Genomic DNA, 22,141 nt, shown 5'->3' with positions numbered 1-22,141 from the left:
AACACATAAACAGAGTATTATTAAATATCTAAGATGACTCAAAGAAGTAGGAGGCCCAGGGTTCGTTCTGATTGTTTAGATTTACACAATCGCTTTGAGGTCCTCTCCCCTAGCATGGAAGACGAAGAGCAGACTCCATTTGAGGATCTCTCCCTCATTTCTGTCGATCAGGTAAATGAAGACGAGCAGCAAAGTCAGTCCTCAGGGAATGTGCAGGCGACCTTGGAACGGACAGCTCATGGAAGAACCCCGACCAAACCTAAGAGGAGGCGTGTAGTGGTGATAGGGGATTCCCTACTGAGGGGAACAGAAGCAGTGATTTGTGGGCCTGACAAGATGTCTCGGGAAGTGTGCTGTCTCCCCGGGGCTAAGATCCAAGATGTAACTGAACGACTGCAAGGAATCATAAAACCCACTGACAAATACCCCTTCCTCTTGGTTCATGTGGGAACCAATGACACTGCAAGCAATAGCCTCCAGAAGATCAAAAGAGACTACGAGGCTCTCGGCAGGAAATTGAAGCAACTAAATGCACAAATTGTCATCTCATCTCTCCTCCCAGTTGAACGACGTGGCCCAGGGAGAGAGGGGAAAATAGTGGAAGTGAACAGCTGGCTTCGCAGGTGGTGTAAACAGGAACGGTTTGGATTCTTAGATCACGGACTGCAGTTTCTTGAAGATGGACTTCTGGCAAGCGATGGGCTGCACCTCACAACAGTTGGGAGAAATGTTTTTGCCAGAAATCTCAGAAACCTCATCAGGAGGGCTTTAAACTGACTAATGTGGGGGAGGGAGACAGTGCTCCTGAAGGTAGGAGCCTATCAATTGATGAAGATGATCATCCAAATGTCATAGACCAAATGGAGCAAACAGCATGCAGACCTAGTGGTGGGAGGAAAAAATCCTTAAATAAGAGACACGGGGGAATGATTAATGGACTTCAATGTCTGTACACTAATGCGCAAAGCATGGGAAATAAACAAGATGAGCTTGAGCTCTTGGTACAGCAAACTAAATATGACATAATAGGCATCACTGAAACCTGGTGGGATAAGTCCCACGATTGGAATGTAATAATGGGGGGATACAATCTATTTCAGAGAAACAGACCAGACAAGAAAGGAGGAGGAGTGGCGTTATATGTCAGGGATGTGTATACCTGTGAAGAGATCCAAGATTTAGAACCTCAAAGCCAAAGTGAGAGCATTTGGGTCAAAATTAAGGGAGAGAAGAATAACAGGGACCTCATTGTGGGAGTTTACTATAGATCCCCAAGCCAAACGGAGGACATAGATGATGCCTTCCTGGAACAGATGGCCAAGCATGCAAAAGGAAGGGAGATAGTAGTAATGGGGGACTTCAATTACCCGGATATTTGTTGGATGTCAAACTCAGCCAAGAGCATAAGGTCAAACAGATTCCTCACTGGCCTTGCAGACAACTTCATTGTCCAGAAAGTGGGAGAAGCAACAAGAGGAACAGCCATTTTAGATCTGGTCCTAACCAATGTTGATGACCTGGTTAGTGGGGTAGAAGTGGAAGGATCATTAGGCGCGAGTGATCATGCTCTTCTGAAGTTTACTATACAGCGGAAAGGAGCAGCCAAGCATACTAGGACTCAATTTCTTGACTTTAAGAAAGCCGACTTCATAAAACTTAGGGAAGTGCTGGGTGAGATCCCATGGACAGTAATACTAAAAGGAAAGGGAGTTCATGATGGCTGGGAGTTTGTTAAGAGGGAGATACTAAAAGCACAACGTCAGGCAATACCAATGAGAGGGAAACATGGAAGGTGCCTAAAGAAGCCAGGGTGGCTATCTAAAGAACTTTTAACTGAGTTAAGATTAAAAAAGGATGTGTACAAAAAATGGAAAAGGGGGGAAACCACCAAAGAGGAATTCAAACAAATAGCCAGCACGTGTAGACACAAAGTCAGAAAAGCTAAAGCACAGAATGAACTCAGGCTTGCTAGAGAGGTTAAAAGCAACAAAAAAGGCTTCTATGGGTATGTTCGTAGCAAAAGGAAGAGCAAAGAAACAGTGGGGTCACTCAGAGGAGAAGATGGTGAAATGCAAACAGGGGACACAGAAAGGGCTGAACTCCTCAATGCCTTCTTTGCCTCAGTCTTCTCCGATAAGGAAAACAATGCCCGACCTGAAGAATTTGGAGCAAATGATTCAGCAAAGGAAACACAGCCCAGAATAACTAAGGAGATAGTACAAGAATACTTGGCCAGTTTAGATGTATTCAAGTCTCCAGGGCCAGATGAACTGCATCCAAGAGTATTAAAAGAACTGGCAGATGTGATCTCAGAACCACTGGCAGTCATCTTTGAGAATTCCTGGAGAACAGGCGAAGTCCCGGCAGACTGGAGGAGGGCAAATGTTGTCCCTATTTTCAAAAAGGGGAAAAGAGAGGACCCAAATAATTACCGCCCAGTCAGTCTGACATCAATACCAGGGAAGATTCTGGAGCAGATCATTAAGCAAACAGTCTGTGCGCACCTAGAAAGGAATGCTGTGATCACCAATAGTCAGCATGGATTTCTGAAAAATAAGTCATGTCAGACTAACCTGATCTCGTTTTTTGACAGAATTACAAGCCTGGTAGATGAAGGGAACCCAGTGGATGTAGCCTACCTTGATTTCAGCAAGGCATTTGACAAGGTGCCCCATGATATTCTTGTAAAGAAACTGGTAAAATGTGGTCTTGACTATGCTACCACTCAGTGGATTTGTAACTGGATGACTGACCGAACCCAAAGAGTGCTCATCAATGGTTCCTCTTCATCCTGGAGAAGAGTGACTAGTGGGGTGCCACAGGGTTCTGTCTTGGGCCCGGTCTTATTCAACATCTTTATCAACGACTTGGATGATGGACTCAAGGGCATCCTGATCAAATTTGCAGATGACACCAAACTGGGAGGGGTGGCTAATACCCCAGAGGACAGGATCACACTTCAAAACGACCTTGACAGATTAGAGAACTGGGCCAAAACAAACAAGATGAATTTTAACAGGGAGAAATGTAAAGTATTGCACTTGGGCCAAAAAAATGAAAGGCACAAATACAAGATGGGTGACACCTGGCTTGAGAGCAGTACATGTGAAAAGGATCTAGGAGTCTTGGTTGACCACAAACTTGACATGAGCCAACAGTGTGACGCGGCAGCTAAAAAAGCCAATGCAATTCTGGGCTGCATCAATAGGAGTATAGCATCTAGATCAAGGGAAGTAATAGTGCCACTGTATTCTGCTCTGGTCAGACCTCACCTGGAGTACTGTGTCCAGTTCTGGGCACCACAGTTCAAGAAGGACACTGACAAACTGGAACGTGTCCAGAGGAGGGCAACCAAAATGGTCAAAGGCCTGGAAACGATGCCTTATGAGGAACGGCTAAGGGAGCTGGGCATGTTTAGCCTGGAGACGAGGAGGTTAAGGGGTGATATGATAGCCATGTTCAAATATATAAAAGGATGTCACATAGAGGAGGGAGAAAGGTTGTTTTCTGCTGCTCCAGAGAAGCGGACACGGAGCAATGGATCCAAACTACAAGAAAGAAGATTCCACCTAAACATTAGGAAGAACTTCCTGACAGTAAGAGCTGTTCGACAGTGGAATTTGCTGCCAAGGAGTGTGGTGGAGTCTCCTACTTTGGAGGTCTTTAAGCAGAGGCTTGACAACCATATGTCAGGAGTGCTCTGATGGTGTTTCCTGCTTGGCAGGGGGTTGGACTCGATGGCCCTTGTGGTCTCTTCCAACTCTAGGATTCTATGATTCTATGAAATAATAAGGGAAATGGCAATCAGCTGAAATACATAGTTAACACTCAAATGAAATTATTTCTGTCAGTGTTCTTGTAAGTCTAGTTGTTGTTTGCATCTGTTTGTTTTGTGGGGGCAGAGTGTGCTTTCAGGGGTGAAGTCAAACTGTCGGAGAGTTACAGCATCTGCTGTGGCTGTAGAGACCAGTAAGGGGGAGACATGTTTTGTTGCAGCAGGACACATGAAGGCATCCAGTTGTGCTGATGCAGATGTACCATGGTGTTTCTTCTTTCTGTGGTCCTCCCTACGGTCATTTCTCCTCTGGTCACTGCTGTGGATACACAACCTGACAGTCTCCAGGCACTACAGTCTGCAAGGGATTCCCACATGGTGGGGTTGATTTGGCCAGCCTTCATGTCACGTTTCCAGACATCTTTGTAACACAGAGTTGGTCTGCCAGTGGGCCAGGTGCTTGAAGCCAGCTCCCCATAGAGCAAGTACCAGCTTCTATTCTGTGGACATGACCAAGTAAAGAGACATCACTGAGACAGGAGTGTGAACACGTTGGAAATGTGGGCTTGAGAGAGCACTTCTTTGAGACTCAAACAAGTCCTACCACCTCATGCCCCAAAACTTCCTGATGCAGTGCATATCGAAGGCATTGAGGTGTTGCTCTTGGTGAGTGTAAGTTTCCCACAATTCACTACCATAAAGCAGAGCGCTCAACACACAAGCCTGGAAGACCTTCATCTTGGTATTGGTCATTAGCATCACATTCTCCCTTTTGGAGAAGTAAGTCTTTGCTATAGCTACCTTACCAATTCAGCTCAGTGTCAATGGAGAGGTTGCTGGTTATAGTGGAGCCCAAGCAGGCAAAATCATCTATTACCTCAAGCATGTGGCCACCAATGCTGATGCGTGGAGCGCTGGTGATGTCCTCACCCAGAATGTTGGTCTTTGTCAGGCTGAAGGTGAGGCTGAACTCTCTGCAGGCTTGGGCAAAACATTTGATGAATCTCTATAGAGCTTCCCCAGAGTGTGCTGTCAAGGCCGCGTCATCTGCAAATGGCATCTCTCGGATAAGGACCCACCACACTTTTGTCTTGGTGTGGAGACATGCCAGGTTGAACAGACCCCGTCAAGTTGAAGGCAAATGAGATAAAAAAGGCCCCCATTCCTAGCAATGGCAGAAATTCTCCAACCATAATGCATTCTTCTCCATGCAGTTGTGCGTGAGTAACTTTACTTGAGGACATAAAAGCTGTATGACCAAATCTCCTTACTACTTTTAAAATGTTTCAATTCTTTACAATGTATTTATATTGATTGATTCATCTGACATATTGATTCATCTGACATATGCAGGCTAGAGAGAAGATTTTTTTTCCTCTTTTTCCTTTTGTGGGATAACAAAGCCTTCCTTAAAAAAAAAATTGCAGGCTGGACACATAACTTTTCATTCATAGAAAATAGCTGCTCTTTTAAAACTACCATTTTACCTAATTTTGATTGTTCACATATACTTTCAAAGGAAGTGTGCCCTTTCCCTCTAGCTAAATTACTATCATATCCAACTTGTCCACTCCCTTAATAGATTTCTCCAAATATTATTTCAGTAACTTTTTTTTTACAAGCAGTGAACTTTACAAGGGATTAAGAACAAAGCTTGTATATCAGCAAAATCATGGGGTAGAGTTCTCCTTGAACTTTACTACATAAAGCTAAAGGTTTAGGGTTGAATTTTTGAATGTCTGTTGAAGAACATTCTGTGTTGCTAATTGTACAACTTTCACCTCACCAAATACTCATGTGCTGATTGACTCAGTAGAAAAAAATGTGGTTTTAGGTCAAAAACTTCTTGTCTTTCAGCATTTTAGCTAGGGCTGCCATAAGTCCTGATTTTCCTGGAACCAGCCTTTGAAAATTGCATCCAGAATAATTTTTCAGAAATCAACAATGGGGGTTAAATCATGTCAAAAATGCCTTTAAAAATGATTGTAGCTTTACTTTTAAAAAAATCTCAAAAACTTTGGTTCCCCTACAAAGAAAACTTCAACTGTGTCCCGATTTTCACGTTTGCAGATATGGCGACCCTAATTTTAGGCAACTTTGCATTCATACTTTTATTTGCTCCTGATTTGTTTACCTTAGAAATATAAATAAGGCCCTCCAGTCATTTCCCATAGAAGAGGATGTTCTGAAACATTCTTATCAGAGGATGTTCTACATCATTTCTCTTTTTGGCATATCTATTTATAGTTGCTGATTTCCTAACACAAAGGACATAAGGACATGCAGAAGATGAACACAAATGTTTAGGCGTTCTGAATTTGTCATCTATTATCGGGAAACAGTACAGACACAATAAAGGGACATAGCAATATCTGACAGGGCTGAATATGATGTTTGCTTGAAATAATCCCTTGTTTTACATGTTCTTGAACAAATAGGAAAAAAACCCACATTTTTGGGGGGTGCGCGATCAGTGTACTGAAAAATATTGGCACTATATTTCATACATTACAGTTAAGCAAGTATTTCCTACACAGATTATATCCATAAAGAGAAATGTTTGGTATGAAATAACTGCAATTTAAGCAATAGCCTACACACTATCTCCATCTTTTATCTTCAGTTCCTCCAACTTCTTGGGCTATTCAGATTGCACCTTTGTAGTGTAGAGGTAGGGTTCCCAAATTGTGGTCCATGGGTACTTCATTTAAGTGGCCTACAACATGACTATAAAAAGACAATTGAAAAATAATTCAGCAACTAGCACAGTATATTACAATTGCTACAAAAGGCAGAAAACTTGTTAGGTGGTCCACCAAGACCCTCATGTGGTCTGACAGGGGCAGGGGAAATCTGGAGCCACTGGTGTAGAGGCCATCATGTGGATAAGCATATGAACCTTACTTGATCTGCAGAATATGTTTGTCAGCTAGAAAAAGCTTTTCCCCAGGCAACATCCAAACAGGCATGTGGTCTTTCCTTCACTTAGCATGTTCATAGAATCATAGAATCATAGAGTTGGAAGAGACCATAAGGGCCATCGAGTCCAACCCCCTGCCAAGCAGGAAACACCATCAGAGCACTCCTGACATATGGTTGTCAAGCCTCTGCTTAAAGACCTCCAAAGTAGGAGACTCCACCACACTCCTTGGCAGCAAATTCCACTGTCGAACAGCTCTTACTGTCAGGAAGTTCTTCCTAATGTTTAGGTGGAATCTTCTTTCTTGTAGTTTGGATCCATTGCTCCGTGTCCGCTTCTCTGGAGCAGCAGAAAACAACCTTTCTCCCTCCTCTATGTGACATCCTTTTATATATTTGAACATGGCTATCATATCACCCCTTAACCTCCTCTTCTCCAGGCTAAACATGCCCAGCTCCCTTAGCCGTTCCTCATAAGGCATCGTTTCCAGGCCTTTGACCATTTTGGTTGCCCTCCTCTGGACACGTTCCAGTTTGTCAGTGTCCTTCTTGAACTGTGGTGCCCAGAACTGGACACAGTACTCCAGGTGAGGTCTGACCAGAGCAGAATACAGTGGCACTATTACTTCCATTGATCTAGATGCTATACTCCTATTGTTGCAGCCCAGAATTGCATTGGCTTTTTTAGCTGCTGCGTCACACTGTTGGCTCATGTCAAGTTTGTGGTCAACCAAGACTCCTAGATCCTTTTCACATGTACTGCTCACATGTTGAACCTGACAAAAAAAAAATCTTCTCCCCCATCTACTTAATTTTCTAAGCTTGACCAGATTCAAACTTCACCAATGATAAGTGGGAGAAAGTGGGCGAGAGGCAAAACAAAAAGGGGGAAAAATGCATGGAGCTCTATCCGCCCCCCCCTCCAAACAAACATGAACTAGAAATGCAGAGAGAGAGAGAGAGAGAGAGAGAGAGAGAGAGAGAGAGAGAGAGTTTGGTGGCATTGGTGATTACTTGGACTGGTTGTTGCATTGATGGCTTTTCTTGTGCTGGATGAGCAGCACATCCAACCACAATAGCTCTATTCACATGCTGAGTGAATGCATGGGGATCACACTCAGGAGTAGCTATACTTTCAGGGTTTATGCGAAAGGGCCCTGCCACACATATACCCCCTCTATACCCAATCAAGAACTCTGGCCAATATGGATTACAAATCCAGTGCAAGCAGATTCCCTTAAACTGGGTTGGTCATTTTTTTTCTGGTTGATTGCTGCCTCTTCCTGCATGCATGGGAGAGTGGTAACGTTTGTTTCAACATGTGAGTGGAACCTACAAAAAACTGGCACCATGGGAGCATGGTTAAAGTCCCCCCATAGGATACATAGGTCATGCATTAATGATGATCCTGAAAGTTAAGGTACCATATTTCGTATCAGAGTTTGTTATTGCCAGTGTATTTGATTGATCACAGTTTCTACAAAACCCTGGATTTGATCCAATTTATTTTGCGTCACGTTTTGTTAAAAAGAAAGAGAGTCCCCCTCTCAAAACCGGTTGGGACACTCCAAACCTCTGAAACAAATTTCATAAGAGATCACAAGATGAAAGCTACCTATCAGTAGTTATGTTTAAAAATAAAAAAGTGATATGTTTATTTCTCAAGATGCTACTCTAGAGTTTGCATTTGCACAGCCTACAAGAATTTGCTCAGTCCCTGGAAATCTCATTTATTGAAATGACAATTGTTCTGATGAAGCAGATCTACTCTATGTCAATTCTTTACACATTTACATTGCATGGAAAATTTTGCATCCTCCTCTTGAGTACCAGTCTTGTGCGCAGATAAGTAACACAATTGAGGAGCCAGAAGGCCTGACAATAGTAAATGAATTGGATAACGGGAAGAGGCTGAGCAGAGACTAGTTTGAAAGAAGCATTGTGAATGTGTCCATAATTTCATTTCAGCTTCAGCAGTAAATTCTTAATTATGTTTTGCAGGATATGAACGATTACTCCCCAGTATTTAGCAAACCTCTGTACAGGGGCATGGTTGCTCCTGATGCAATCAAGGGCACGGTTATAACAACAGTTGAAGCTGAGGATCTGGACCCTCCGGTAAGGAAAACAATTTTTTCTTTTCTTAATACCCTGCACCCAGGAGAGATTTCTTTAAAAGCTGCATAAGTGGCCTTAATCCTCTGAACAACATAAGTGATTACTATGATTTATTTTTATTTATTTTAACCCAGCAGTGGCTCCGATGCATTTTTATGCCAGCCTCTCCTCTGGCTTGAGCACTTCAATTATTGTTCTCAAGACGGATAAAGCCATAATGCAGAGTTCTTTTTTACTTCTCCCCAGCTCCCCAGTGCCTCCTCCCTCCCTGCTCCGCTTTCTTTCCTTATGGAACAATTTATATGTGAAATCCTTATCAGGGTTTAGTGTGTTGATGATAAACAGGAAAAAGCAAGGGGTGGGCCTGCATTTGGAACAGCTTTGTGGCTCCAACAGAAAACAAAGCAAAACTTTTGAAGGGCTGTTATTTCCTTGATTTGCTATTATTGTAAGCCTCCAAGCATGAAAAGTGTTGTGTGTGTGTGTGTGAAGAAATAAAACACCGCATTAAAAAATCCTTTTGTTAATATAATGTAAGAATATAGCAGCGCAGATTTGTTGGAATCAACTTTCCCAGCAGCATCTGGGTTTCAGTCTGGCATTCGATTGACAGAGTTGTATTATATCCCATGAGTAAACTCTGATTTGTTGGTCAAAGCACTGATCTTAGAATCATAGAACTGCAGATCGGGAAGGGGTCATGAGGGTTATCTAGTCCAACCCCCGGCAAGGCAGGAATCTTTTTGCTCCGCATAGGATTCAAACCAATGACCATGAGATCAAGAGTCTCATGCTCTACTGACTCAGCTATCTCACATTCTAGGGAGCCTAAAGGGAAAAGCTCAATAGTTATCAGACTGGTTAACATTCACAGGGAATATGCATGTTTTCCCAGTCTGTTGCTAGTGGGAACGTGACAGTCCCATGCAGTGCTTTTTTTCCCCCTAAAAGAAAAATGTTTAGGGGTACTCGCATTTCCCTACTCATATTGAAATACTGCCCCTCAATGAGGCCAAACTTAGATTCACAAAATGTTTAGGGGTATACATACTACTGCGTGCCCCCAGAAAAAAAGCACTGGTCCCATGTTCTTGGTGCCTTGGGCAAATTTCATGTAGGAACAATCCCTGCCTCTGGCGGTATGGGGAAACTTTCTTCAAAATAGTTACTTTTCCCTACTGGTCAGAATCTAGTCGTTTTCTCTTAGTAGATCGTATCTCTACAGTCTTCAGTAATCTCCTTCTAACTATGGACAGTGACCACAACGTTATTCCAGGTTACGCAAATGGTTGAAAATGTTGGCAGAGGATGGGAAAGAGAGACTCCCCTCTACTCTCCCTAAACATCTTGTTACCAAAGCCAGCAGATAATGCTGTTTTTAAAAAGGATGAGAGTTTTGGGGTTTTGTAGCACTAGCCTTTTTTTGGATTTAAGGGATTTCCTGAGATCTAATCCATAGAGGAATTGAAGTTTATCCCATCACAGGAGCCTGTTTGTAGAAGGGCTCTGCATGATCAACACCATGTTTATGTAAGTATTAGGATACCACAGTGATTTATCTTGACTAGCATTTCTATACAGGAACCGCGAGAAGTGCTACTGTGGCAGTAAGGTAAAAGAAGCCACAAAACAGTCGTGAAAATGTTAATTTTCCTCTTTGCTATGAAATCCTGGCATTTGGCAGAGGCCTGTTGACATCTTCAGCATTCCACTGAAGACTAAATCAAACCTCTCTCTAAATGGGCTTTAGAGCTGGCAGCTGGAAGAAGCCATTTATGCTATCTAGTAATTTTTTGTTGGCAAAGTGCCTTGAGCTGACATTTGTCCCATCAGTTTGAGAATAAGTGAACTTGCCCATTATTATTGTGCTTGTCCCTCTTGTATCTTCTCTACCTCCCTTCACATTAAATTCTAGCATAGTCAGAGTGGCATTTTTTTTTTGTCTTTAGAAGAAGACGGGGGGGGGGTGGAGGAAGGGGGGAGTGCTTATTTACTGCAGAGAGCATAATGCCACTGAAGGACACCAAGTAATTGTAGCCAATCTTATCAAAACCTGCTAAGCTTCAAAATAGTCATTCAATAGCAGTCTATTAGCAGGGGGCGAAATAGAGCCATTAGGACAACCAAGGAGAGCGTGTATAATTTTCTAGCTTTATTTATAAGTAAATAAGCCTGGAGATGAGGTGTTAAGGGAGCCTCCTGGATACTTTATTTACACATTCCTGCTGGCAAAGCAGCAAAAATACTTTCCCTTTTCCCTTTTTCATACCATATTGATGAGTACGATTTTGGAGTCTGCAGGGAAACACAAATGATAAAGATCAGATAGTTTCCTCAATTATAGCTATAGAGCAAGGGTTAGGAACTTCTGGCCTATGAGCCTGGGATAGGTCCCAAGAATGCCCACAAGGCCATTTCACACAAACCATAACCACTTCCCATGTTCCAGATATCAGGTGTGGGGCAGGTAATGATGTAGCTACAAAGGAAGAATTGGGAACTTAAAGTGAGCATCTGATTATTCCTTTCCTTGCTGTTAGCAGTAACAGCACCAGGATAATATTTGACAGGGACCACAGAAGGAGCAAAGCATATTTATAGGTGAGTGAGAAAGAAAACTAACAGCATATGTGAATGACAGGTGAACAGAATTGAGGGGCAGGTTGGTGGGACAAGCTCCTTGTTGGCACTTGCCCACCTGTCTATGTTTTCATCTGCTTCCCTATATCTGTTTTATTTTCTTCGAGAATTTTTGGTGGGGGTTGATTTTCATTATATATTGTATTTTTAAACAATGTTTTGTCTGTAAACCATGCACGGAATAATTATTGATGGCCAGTTATATAATTTCCATTGTTAGACTTTTAAAAATGCAATATAAAAGTTAAGATTCCTAACTGCTCAAAATCCAGTATTACAATATAAGCCACGCTAAGAATTAAAAGTTAATGATCTCGTGAAAACTGCAATAAGAAGTGCAAAAGCCAAGTAATCAGAAACAAGCTTAAAATAAAGAAAGGAGGCTGATCAAATTAATTTATAATCTAGATAATTAAAACCAAAGTACAGTAGCAGGCAAAATACATTAACATGTAGGAATAAACTTTCGTAAGTGCTTGGTCATCTAGTGAGGCAGTTAGGAACATCTCAAGGCAAAGAGTTTCCAAACCTACACCACTCATCAAAAACAAATTTCATACTCATTCCCAGTAAGAGAAAGAGAGAGACCACCCAGTCTAAAGGAGCGTCTGAAGTTATTCCCACATGTTTAAAATAGCCCTGGCCCTTGCCTTTGCTGTCCACCTAAAGCAGTCACACCCAAATGAAACTGAGACATTCACACTTCAGAGAGAAAGAGAAGCATGCATTTCTGATGTGGATTTCCAGTTTTTAGTTGTGGTTTGCAGGGAGCCTTCATCAGGAAGGCTCCTTCCCCAACATCCTCTTCTCTCATGTATGGATCTACCCCTCTCTTACATTGTTGCTGTCAACCATAGTTTAGCAATACATTTGAACTGACACTAGACCCCTGAACCAATATTTGTGAACCCGCTTCAAACCCTTATTGTGGACTCTGCTTTTTTTAGTGTTGCTTAGATTTGGCAAGGTACAGATGTAATGCTAATCTGTGCTTTAAGTCTGACCAGTTAAGGGAAAGGGCATTTGTGCAGCGTAGGTTTTTCAGGTCGATTCCTCATTACAGCCAGTGCTTTGAACTGAGGTACCACTCTGGCGGGAAGGTAAACGGCATTTCTGTGCGCTGTTCTGGTTAGCCAGAAGCGGCTTAGTCCTGCTGGCCACTTGACCCGGAAGCTGTATGCTGGCTCCCTTGGCCAATAAAGCGAGATGAGCGCCACAACCCCAGAGTCGGCCATGACTGGACCTAATGGTCAGGGGTCCCTTTACCTTTTACCATTATGTCTGTGCTGGGCTGCTCACTGTTCCATAGACACTATAGCTTGGGTGTGTGGGGGGGTGCATGGATACAATTCCTTTTGTGAGACAGTAACCACAAATTTTTATTGTAATGCTTGTGGCATTTCCATTTTTAATGCTTTGAAAATTGAAGCTTTGAAGCCCTGATCCTTGATGTTTATGCAAGGAAGTAAATCCTATGGAGTTCAATGGAGCCAATTGCCATTTAAGAACACATAACATCATGCTGTTAGTTAATATAAAGATTCTTAATCTGGCAGCACTCACCCCTTCAAAGCATTTGTGGAGGATGATAGTGGTAGCCTTTTTATGTGCTACAGCACATCAAGTCAATGCATAGCTTATGTCTTTTTCTTAGCATAGGATATAACACCTCTCCTGGTATAAATGTGCTCCAACCCAGGGTTCTAAAATGTTTGATGTTCACAACAGAAGCAAGCATGCTTTCTGAATGACTTGAAGCAACATAAACAGATAATGAATGTGACAGATAATGAAAGCAAGTTTATTAAAATAAAATAAAAAATCCATGTTAAATCTTCCTTTGATTATCTTTGTCAATCAATTGCAACTTTGCCAATAACTATAATATCCTGGTGTTGTTGTTTTCTAAAATGATGGAAGAAAAGTAGTTTCCTCAGAAATAATGATCTCATGCCAGCTTTATGAATTCAATAACTAATTACCTAATGTGCTGATGCTTAATGATAATTGTAGGTTTTAGTCATTGGAACAGAGTGTGATTGTTGCTATTCTGAACCACATTATCTGGGTTTGAGTAATTTCTTGCTAATTATATTTTGTAAAAACATTATTAAATCAGGTTTCCGCCTGACATTAAGAGTATAATCATCTTAGTGCCTTCTGATCTCATTGGAATACCTTACGTTTGAAAGGTTCTAAAAATTACCTATTCCAGTAATATATGATTTCTTAAATTCTGGTACATTAGAAGCCCTTTTTATGTGTTCACAAAATGTACATGTGCTCACCCTACCCTCAGTGTGCCTATGTATTCTGGTTCCACCCTATCTCTCCTGACATGCAAAAGTATGCAGTAAAATGTTAACTGCTGAGGAAGAACCAGTGGTTGAGCACCCAGCATGCATGCAGTGGGTCCCAGGTTCAGTCCCTGATATCTCCAGGCAAAGCTGGGAGAGACCACTTCCTGAAACTCTGGGTAACTGCTGCCATTCAGTGTAGACAATTCTGAACTAGATGGGCCAGTGGTCTGACTCACAAGGCAGCTTCCTATGTTTTCTCTCAGACCTTCATATTCAATGCACAAAGAGAAGTAGTACCAGCAGTAATAAACCAATGAGAGAACAAATGGCCTCTTTGGAATGCCCTGTAGGAAGCCGTCATGTGCCTTCTATTGAAATGTTGTATCATTTCTGCAAGCTGAGCCAGAGCCTGCAAACTGTCAATCACACCCGTCTTCCAAATACTTTTGGGGGTTGCAATTCACCACAAGGAACTGATTATAGAGTTCTGAAGGCTCATCACATTAACTCTGGAATAGTTCGAAAAGAGAACAAGTTGCTTTCCATGCCTCCTAATCTGTCTCTTTTCTCTTCTACATACGGGGTAGAATTTCGATATATGGAATTACTGTCATTCTTTGAGTTGCCTTTCTCAATTTACACCCATGTGGAATGGAAAGTCATATATAGTTTGATTTCAGAGCCTCCTGTTAAGCAGCATTGGATGGTAGTTCTCTTCCCCTTCCTGGAAATGGCATGTTTAGGATGTAATTTATTTTCTTCTGAGGCTGCAATATCACCGACAAGGTTTGATATAGTGAACTTTAACATGTAAGTCTAGAAGAAAACCATAGTGCAGTGATTTAGTTTACCTTGTCTGTGATACAGAATTCAGGCAGCTGATTTGCAGAAGGCTTATATGAATCAGCCATATAATAAGCCAACTTGCAGAAGCCAAGTCAAGTGGGAAGACTTTGTGAGTAGTCATCATACCTCATTATGGCATACAAGAGCCATCTCATGAAGCAGAATCTCTTCTCCGTGAAATAGAACAACACAACTAAATTTGTACTCTCTGTGGTCAGTGTTCTTTTGATGTTTTTGTAAAAAAGAAGAAGAAAAGCTCAACAACAATAAACAAGGTTTCCATAACAGAAGGAAATTGCTCAAGTAAAATTTACAGTAATTTATCTGCCTAGTATTGCCTCTGTCTACCACTGTCATAAGGTCCTCAGAACGCTGCTCAGAAGGTAAATGAGGTCCTATAGAATGACATAGAAAAGCCACACATAGAGGATGGAAACCACATATGTGTTGCATAGCTTGCATATACAGTTGCTTCAGCAGCTCCTGTCTCTAGGACATATTGTTTATGAACTTACAGTAATTAACACACACATCTAAAAATCCATGTAATCAGTTTTGTATTCTGATTTACAGGAGATGGCGTGGGGGGGGCTCTGCAAAATTGTTAAACGTTTGTCTTTCAATTAGCTCCTCTTGCTACTAATAATTTTAGTATGTTTTTGACAGTGTGTGCAGAATTAATCAAATCCCGAGGCTTTACCCTTCTGATGGGACAATAATTCCAATCTGCTTCTCTGGGGATTTCTTGATGACAGCAAAAAAATTCCCTGGTGGCTGCAGTTTCTGACTGACCTCGAAGCATCTGGCACCTCACATGGTGACAAGAGAATGCGATGTCAGGAATGGCGTGTTATGTTTTAGTGAGGACAGGATATGACAGTGATGAGGTAGCACACATTATATAGCTATTCCTGTGAGGATTTTGTAAATAATAAGATGAAAAGTGATACAAAAAAACCCCTCTCAACACTAATTTTCCATATGGAATGTAAGAAGTGGGGGGGGGGGGCCATAAGCACCAGTGCTGCTAAATAAACAACTCTAAAACTGAAGTGTTTGTATAAAAATCTGGTTCTAGATGTGACTGAAGAGAAAGTGTCACCTTTCATGGAACCATTCATCACCCATGAACTTGTAGGGGCTTTCAGGGAGAATGTGAGAAGTTTCGAAACTTTCCAGGGTAGTACCATGTAGGTCAGGGGTTCCCAAACTGTGGTCTGTGAGTCTGATAGACCACCTCCATGAACTTCATACAGGTGGTCCACAAGGTTTCTGTAAAAATGCAATTAAGAATCATACAGTATCTCTAGCATCTACAATGGCTACAACAGGCCAAAAAAATCATTAAGTGGTCCACCAAGAACCTAAAGCACTTTTCAAGTGATACGTGGGTTGGTGGGGGAGTTTGGGAACAACTGGTGGAGATACAATGCAATTTTCATTCTTCTGAAAAAGGGTTTCTGCCATTCATGCACAAATGAACTGCTATAAGCAGGAGCAGCCTGGTGGCTTTCCACACTGAGGATAACCCAGTGGGAACAACACTGAGCCATGGCATAGCATTAAAAAATTAAAAAGTTGTGTGTCCCAACTCACCTGTGATTGTTCTACAAATATTGGATCTGCATATGACTTTTAAAACTTGTTCCAGGCCCTTCCAGTGTGCCAGCTTTATGATACCCATTCCCTATAGATCCCATATCTGGCTAAATGGTTGTGTATTCTCCAAATGTGTACTTCAACATTCTCTGTTATGGCACGAAGGAGGCACATGACTCTGATTGCTTGCTGCAAAATGACTTGGACTTGGCCCTCCCAATCCCCTTTCTCTGTTTCACCTCCAGGATGTGAATTAATGCCTGTGTTGTATTGGGGGGAGGGATATAAAGCACCCTGAAATCAAAACAGGGATGAAGAGTCTGTGACCTTCCAGATGTTGTTGGACTACAACCCCCATAATCCCTGGCCATCGACTGTGCTGGCTTTGGCTGATGGAAGTCCAGCAGCATCTTGAGAGCTATAGGTTCTCCGTCCCTAAAATAAAGCAATAAATAAATCAGTGAATTGGCTGGTTGGTAGGTGGTCATGCTCTATATGATTCACTTCCAAAATTCATGATCAGTTTTGCAAAAGAAACAAAAGGTTGTCTTATTACCTAAATGCAACCAGATTCCATTTAAATGTCTACATCTTTCTTAATAACACAAAACATCAAATACCAATTTTCACTGACGTTTTCATTAACATGATTGGTTGCCACAAGCTGCGTTTACTAATATGATGCAAAATAGTTTTGTTGTTATTGATCACATATTCATTGATGCTTGCCACCTCATAACCATCAATAAGTATAACAATGAATTTACTCACAGGGAAAACAGCACAGGGATAATAAAGATTGAAAACAACTAAACCAGTTGCTTACTTACAAAGGGAAAAGTAGAAAATTGCATCAGTAAAGATTTTGCTTCACAATCCAACTGACACCTCAGCTGAATAACATGAACGCCAGCCCTGGCCTGGTGGAACGCTCTGTCACAAGAGACCAGGGCCCTGCGGGATTTGACATCTTTCCACAGGGCCTGAAAGATGGAGCTGTTCCACCAGGCCTTTGGTTGGGGTTCAGTCTGACTCCCCTTTCCCCCATAAGAACTTGCATGAAAGTGGCCTCCCAACTTTTTCTCACAGGCTCATATAAGATCAGCATAAACAGTTGGGCCTGGAGAGCATTTAAGGTCCCCAACCCTAATCTGTGGCTTGCCATCTGATTGGATTTTACTCTGATCCTGATCTGATTTTAGGATGTATTTTAATTGATTGCCTGATTTTATGTTAATGTGTTAAACATTTTATGTTAGCTGCTCTGAGCCCGGTTTTTGCCGGGGAGGGCAAGGTATAAATAAAAATTATTATTATTATTATTGAACATATTAGTGATAGGCAAATCTTCCCAATGCATGGAATAGGCATTGTCATGGACTTCTAGTTTTCCTGCACAATGTGACTTTTGTACTGATACCATTAGAGTCCAAAAGGAGTTAAATTTAATTCACCACCTGCCACTCTTTATTTTAGAAAATACCTCTAGTATTTTCCTTATTATCTCAAGCCCCCCCCCCAATAGCATACTGCAGACCACAGTATAACATTAGTACAAATGGTACCTTCAAGTTAAGAATTATGAATATAATGAGATACATTAACTAAAGGTGTTGCATAGTTTCAGACTTAAAAAGTTCTTTTGCTTGGACCAGAATATTTCAAAATGGACTGAAAGTGTAATTCAGTTCTAGTATCAGAAGCCTTGATAATTTTGACGAGGTGACTTCCCCCGTGATTTTTGTGTTGTAAATGGTTCTCCAAAGTAACATCCCTTTGTTGTGAGGTCGGTAACCAATGTGCTAAATGTTTTTCCCCTCTGTGGCCCTGGCTCTTTCTTGTCAGTGGGCAGGTTGCTGTTGATCCTGTAGTTTTGACTGTGTTTTTTTTTCCAAATGTCAACATAATAATATAGGGTTGTATTTTAACATTTGGTCCCCTTTTCCAGCCCATGCTGTATACAATAACAAACAGGTGTTTTTCTTATAGGGGACACCAGCAAGTTGGGTGAGGTATAAAGTGGATGTGGTCCAGTTCCCTTACAGTGCAAGTATCTTTGATGTCGAGGAAGATTCTGGACGTGTGGTTACTCGTGTGAACCTTAATGAAGAGCCCAGTACATTATTTAAGGTAATAACGTCCACATATGCACTTTAATATGTTTTTGCACTGGAGTGGCTATCCCCCAGCCTGAGGGCTCCATCACACTACCTAGCATTTTTTTCTGGTCCTCCACAACCCCACTGAATGGCCGCAAAAAGAAAGACAAATTAAATCAGAGCCAGTGCTGGGTTTTCACTAGGGATGAGCAATCACAGATTCTGCTGCAGTGTCTCCAAGCTGCTCAGTTTGAAACAATCTCCAATTAAATCAGAGCGATCTACACTCAGGCAAATATATATAAAATGAGGAAGGGGGTGCCTGCAGTTCTTATTCTTTTTTTACTTTTCCTTGTTATCAAAGCTTTGTACTGACAGTTGCTGGTTGAGGAGATCCATTAAGTTAATTAATGTTTGCAACTCAGTTTGTATTTGTCTGTTAGGATTTCAGTTGACGCTGCAGCTTTAAAAGCTCAGATTATAATGCATCATTTTACAGAAAATCGAATTCAGTGTAATTTGGGGGATGAGTGTTCATATTATATATATATTCCCTGAAGAAAGTACTGGTTCAAGTTATGATAATTAATTATTCTTCTCTGATATGTTGGGTTAAAGCAGTTCCTTTTTAATCACACATTTTCTTAATTGAAAAACATGCCAGCAACCCCCAAAAAGGTATCTCAATGAGTTTGTGTACTTTAACCCACTCATCTGTCTTCTTGAAAAACACCATCTGCTTGCTAGGGTTTTCTAGCTTATTTGCTTATAGGTGTGTGTGAAACTATGACAGAAAGTGAAGTCGCTTCACTTTTTATAAGTATAAGGAATGTGTTTAATGGGTTTTAGGCATCTTGATACCTCTGCTTCAGGAAAATGTTGCCATGAATAATCCATTAAATTATTCTGGGACCATAAAAGATTGCAGACGTGTACCTTTCAATAATTTAAGTTCCAATCCTAAATATGCTTAGTAGGGAGTAAATATCCGCAGGATTGTATGCTTACTAGGGAGTAAAAAGGCATAGGATTGTACTGCACATTAGTTCTAAAATAAAATTTTGAGAAGACAGAATGATACTAATGTTAAATCTCTTCATCATTTGCATCTATGTAAAAAAAACACTAGAAACCAAGTTTTGAGATACAATAATGCCAGTATAATTTACACACATTATCTTGTTATCCTAGTATTTGCTGTCTGCAGTGATTCAAATAATTGTGCTCAGGAAGTACTGAATGTAAAATTGAATGCTTTGCTTCAAAAATGTAACAGACTACAACAGATTTTGCATAAGCTTTTTTACACAGAGCTTCCTTGCCCACAAGAACTTCTCATTCCATGCCAATGAAGACTGCAGATCTGCTGCCTCCATTACAATGAACTGGGTAGCCTATATCAACTATAGTGTATATATGTATATTGTGTATGCCATGGTTTTATTCTGTATTTTATGCTACAAAACACCCTGAGCTCTTTGGATGAAGGGCAGTATACAAATTCAATGAATGAATGAATGAATGAATAAATAAATAAATAAATAATATGCAACAAAGCACACATCTGGAGTGGAGCAAAAGCTGTTGGTTTCTGGATTCTCTGTTTGGAAATTTATGAACTTGTATTTATTTATTTATTTATTTATTTATTTATTTATTTATTTATTTATTTCCCTGAGCTTTCTAGAGTTGTTTTGAGGTTCAAACACCTGTGGTGAAAGATCCAAATAACTTTTAGGGAATTGAAAATCTTTTCAGTAAGACTGGTGAAACTTCCCAGGGGACTGCAGCACACCCCTAATTAAAGTCCTTCCACTTTTTCTTTTCTTTTTTGCATAATATACTTTAATATTTCACTGTGGTTCAGAATATTTATAGGATTAAGCTTTAGGATTAAAGAGTTAGAATTGCACTTTGGGTTCCAAACAGGCTTTTTAAAAAAAGTTTGGTTTTGTTTGTTTTGGTTTTTTGTTTTGCTACTCATTTTTTATTTCAATGTTATTTTTGCCTTTAAACAAAAGTAAGTTCATAAAAAAATCAAATGCTGCAAATCTGACAGCAAAAGAAATTCAGAGTGCTTTGCAGTGATGCAGTCACCTGAGCACATCATCATCACGCCTAACGTTGGCTAGTCCGTGCAGAAACAACAAAAGGAAATGGACTCACTGGCAGGATTTGAATAAACTTTCACAATTTTATTGAATTTAAACATAGAGGATGATAATGTAACAACATTCAATAGTATATGTACATGTAGAATACAACAAACAATGTAACAAACCAGAAGGGGAAGTTAAGGGAAGTCAGGTGGGGAGGGAGAGGATTGTAAATGTAATGGTAAGGTAGGATTGGATAATGGTATGTGATATTCGGAATTTGCAATTACAAAATCTCAATAAAAATATTAAAAGTAATAATAAATTGGCTAGTCCGTGATGAAGGAATTAAGAGTTTTCTGGAGACCTGCAAAGCTTGTAGCTGTCTACTTCTACCAGAAGCCAAATGGCATGTAATATGATTGTGTGTAAGACTGGAATTGATCTTCACTATGTTTGTGTGCTTGATAGCTCGTGGTCATTGCCTATGATGATGGGGATCCTGTGAAGTTCAACACCACCACTGTAGAAATTTCAGTATTGCAACCCTCAGTAATTCCAAGGTTTACCCAGGATGAATACAGGTATAGTATGTGTTCCATTTCTACCATTACGTGTGGGATAATGGTTAGAGTATTGGACTATGACCTGGGAGAGGATGGAGCTCACTGGGTGACCTTGGGCCAGGCACCATCTCTTAGCCTAACCACAGGGTTGCTGTGACAATGAAATGGGGGGAGGAGAACCATGCATATCACCTTGAAATCCTTGGAAGATAAAGGTGGTATGTAAATGTAAGGAATAAATATTTAAAGTATCATCAATATTACTAAAGGGAAATGTGAGGGGAGGAGAAAGAAACTATTATTTGAACTCTGTCATTATGTAGGCTGTGAAAAGTATAATGTAATCAGGAAGCAAAGTTAGCACCAAGAAATAAACAGCGATTTCCTTGTCAGGCTTGTGGATTGTGTCCAACTTAAGTCATATAGCAAACCCATTGAAACAAATGAATTTAGCTAACTTAAACCCACTGGGTCTACTCTGCCTATGGCTTAGCTGGACACAGTCTTGTGTAGCTAAATGTTATACGTTAATGACAACTACCTGTGTCTCATTCATCTGGCTGGTTTTATTTAATTGGTTGCATTCATTCTTCAGTTCACTGATGGGCAGTTACACAGATATGAAGGGCTTATAATTGGATTATGTACCCTTTTATGGCTCCCCTTAATGTATAGAAAGGATCATAGAATCATAGGATTGTAGAGTTGGGAGGGACCACAAGGATCACCTAGTCCACCCCCCTGCAATGCAGGAATATGTAGCTCTCCCATATGGCAATCGAACCTGCAACCTTGGTGTTATCAGCACCATGCTGTAACCAGCTGAGCTATCCAGACATTCCATGACATCAAAGGTCCAACGTCTGCTTATGTTGAGACTCCAGGTCCACCTCAAATCTCTTACCACAAAACTAGAGCTGCTAAACTGAAGTGATTGCATTGTTCTCTTATTTACCATGAAACCATTCAAAAATGTAATGGCATTATTTTCATAGCCACTTCATTTATATACCACTTTGCCATGTATGTTATGCTCAAAACATCTAGAACAAAGCAAAACCAAAACAATTGTGCAACGAGAGGGACAGAATTCTGGGATAGTTAATAGGATGTGTCAGAGCAAGCAGAGAAATAAAATGATTTGTTGATTGAAGCTAAAGCATGTGAGGAGTAGAGTTGTTAT

At 40.8% G+C, this 22,141-nt stretch overlaps 1 protein-coding gene across 18 annotated transcripts in view; it reads left to right on the top strand.

Moving 5' to 3' along the window:
• The window catches only part of PCDH15 (protocadherin related 15), a 678,468-nt gene that overhangs the window by 562,157 nt on the left and 94,170 nt on the right, over positions 1-22,141 (top strand). For all 18 annotated transcript variants that reach the window (XM_081189558.1, XM_081189550.1, XM_081189563.1 and 15 more), the window contains 3 exons: positions 8,696-8,812; positions 18,187-18,327; positions 20,864-20,976. In XM_081189558.1, the coding sequence (XP_081045684.1) occupies positions 8,696-8,812; positions 18,187-18,327; positions 20,864-20,976 (371 nt within the window). The remainder of the gene's footprint in view (positions 1-8,695; positions 8,813-18,186; positions 18,328-20,863; positions 20,977-22,141) is intronic.

Source organism: Podarcis bocagei (assembly GCF_964188305.1).
Source record: "Podarcis bocagei genome assembly, chromosome: 4".
NCBI classification, from domain to species: domain Eukaryota; kingdom Metazoa; phylum Chordata; class Lepidosauria; order Squamata; family Lacertidae; genus Podarcis; species Podarcis bocagei.
The sequence above is the reverse complement of the archived record's forward strand: the minus strand, read 5'-3'. Positions and strand labels throughout refer to the sequence as shown.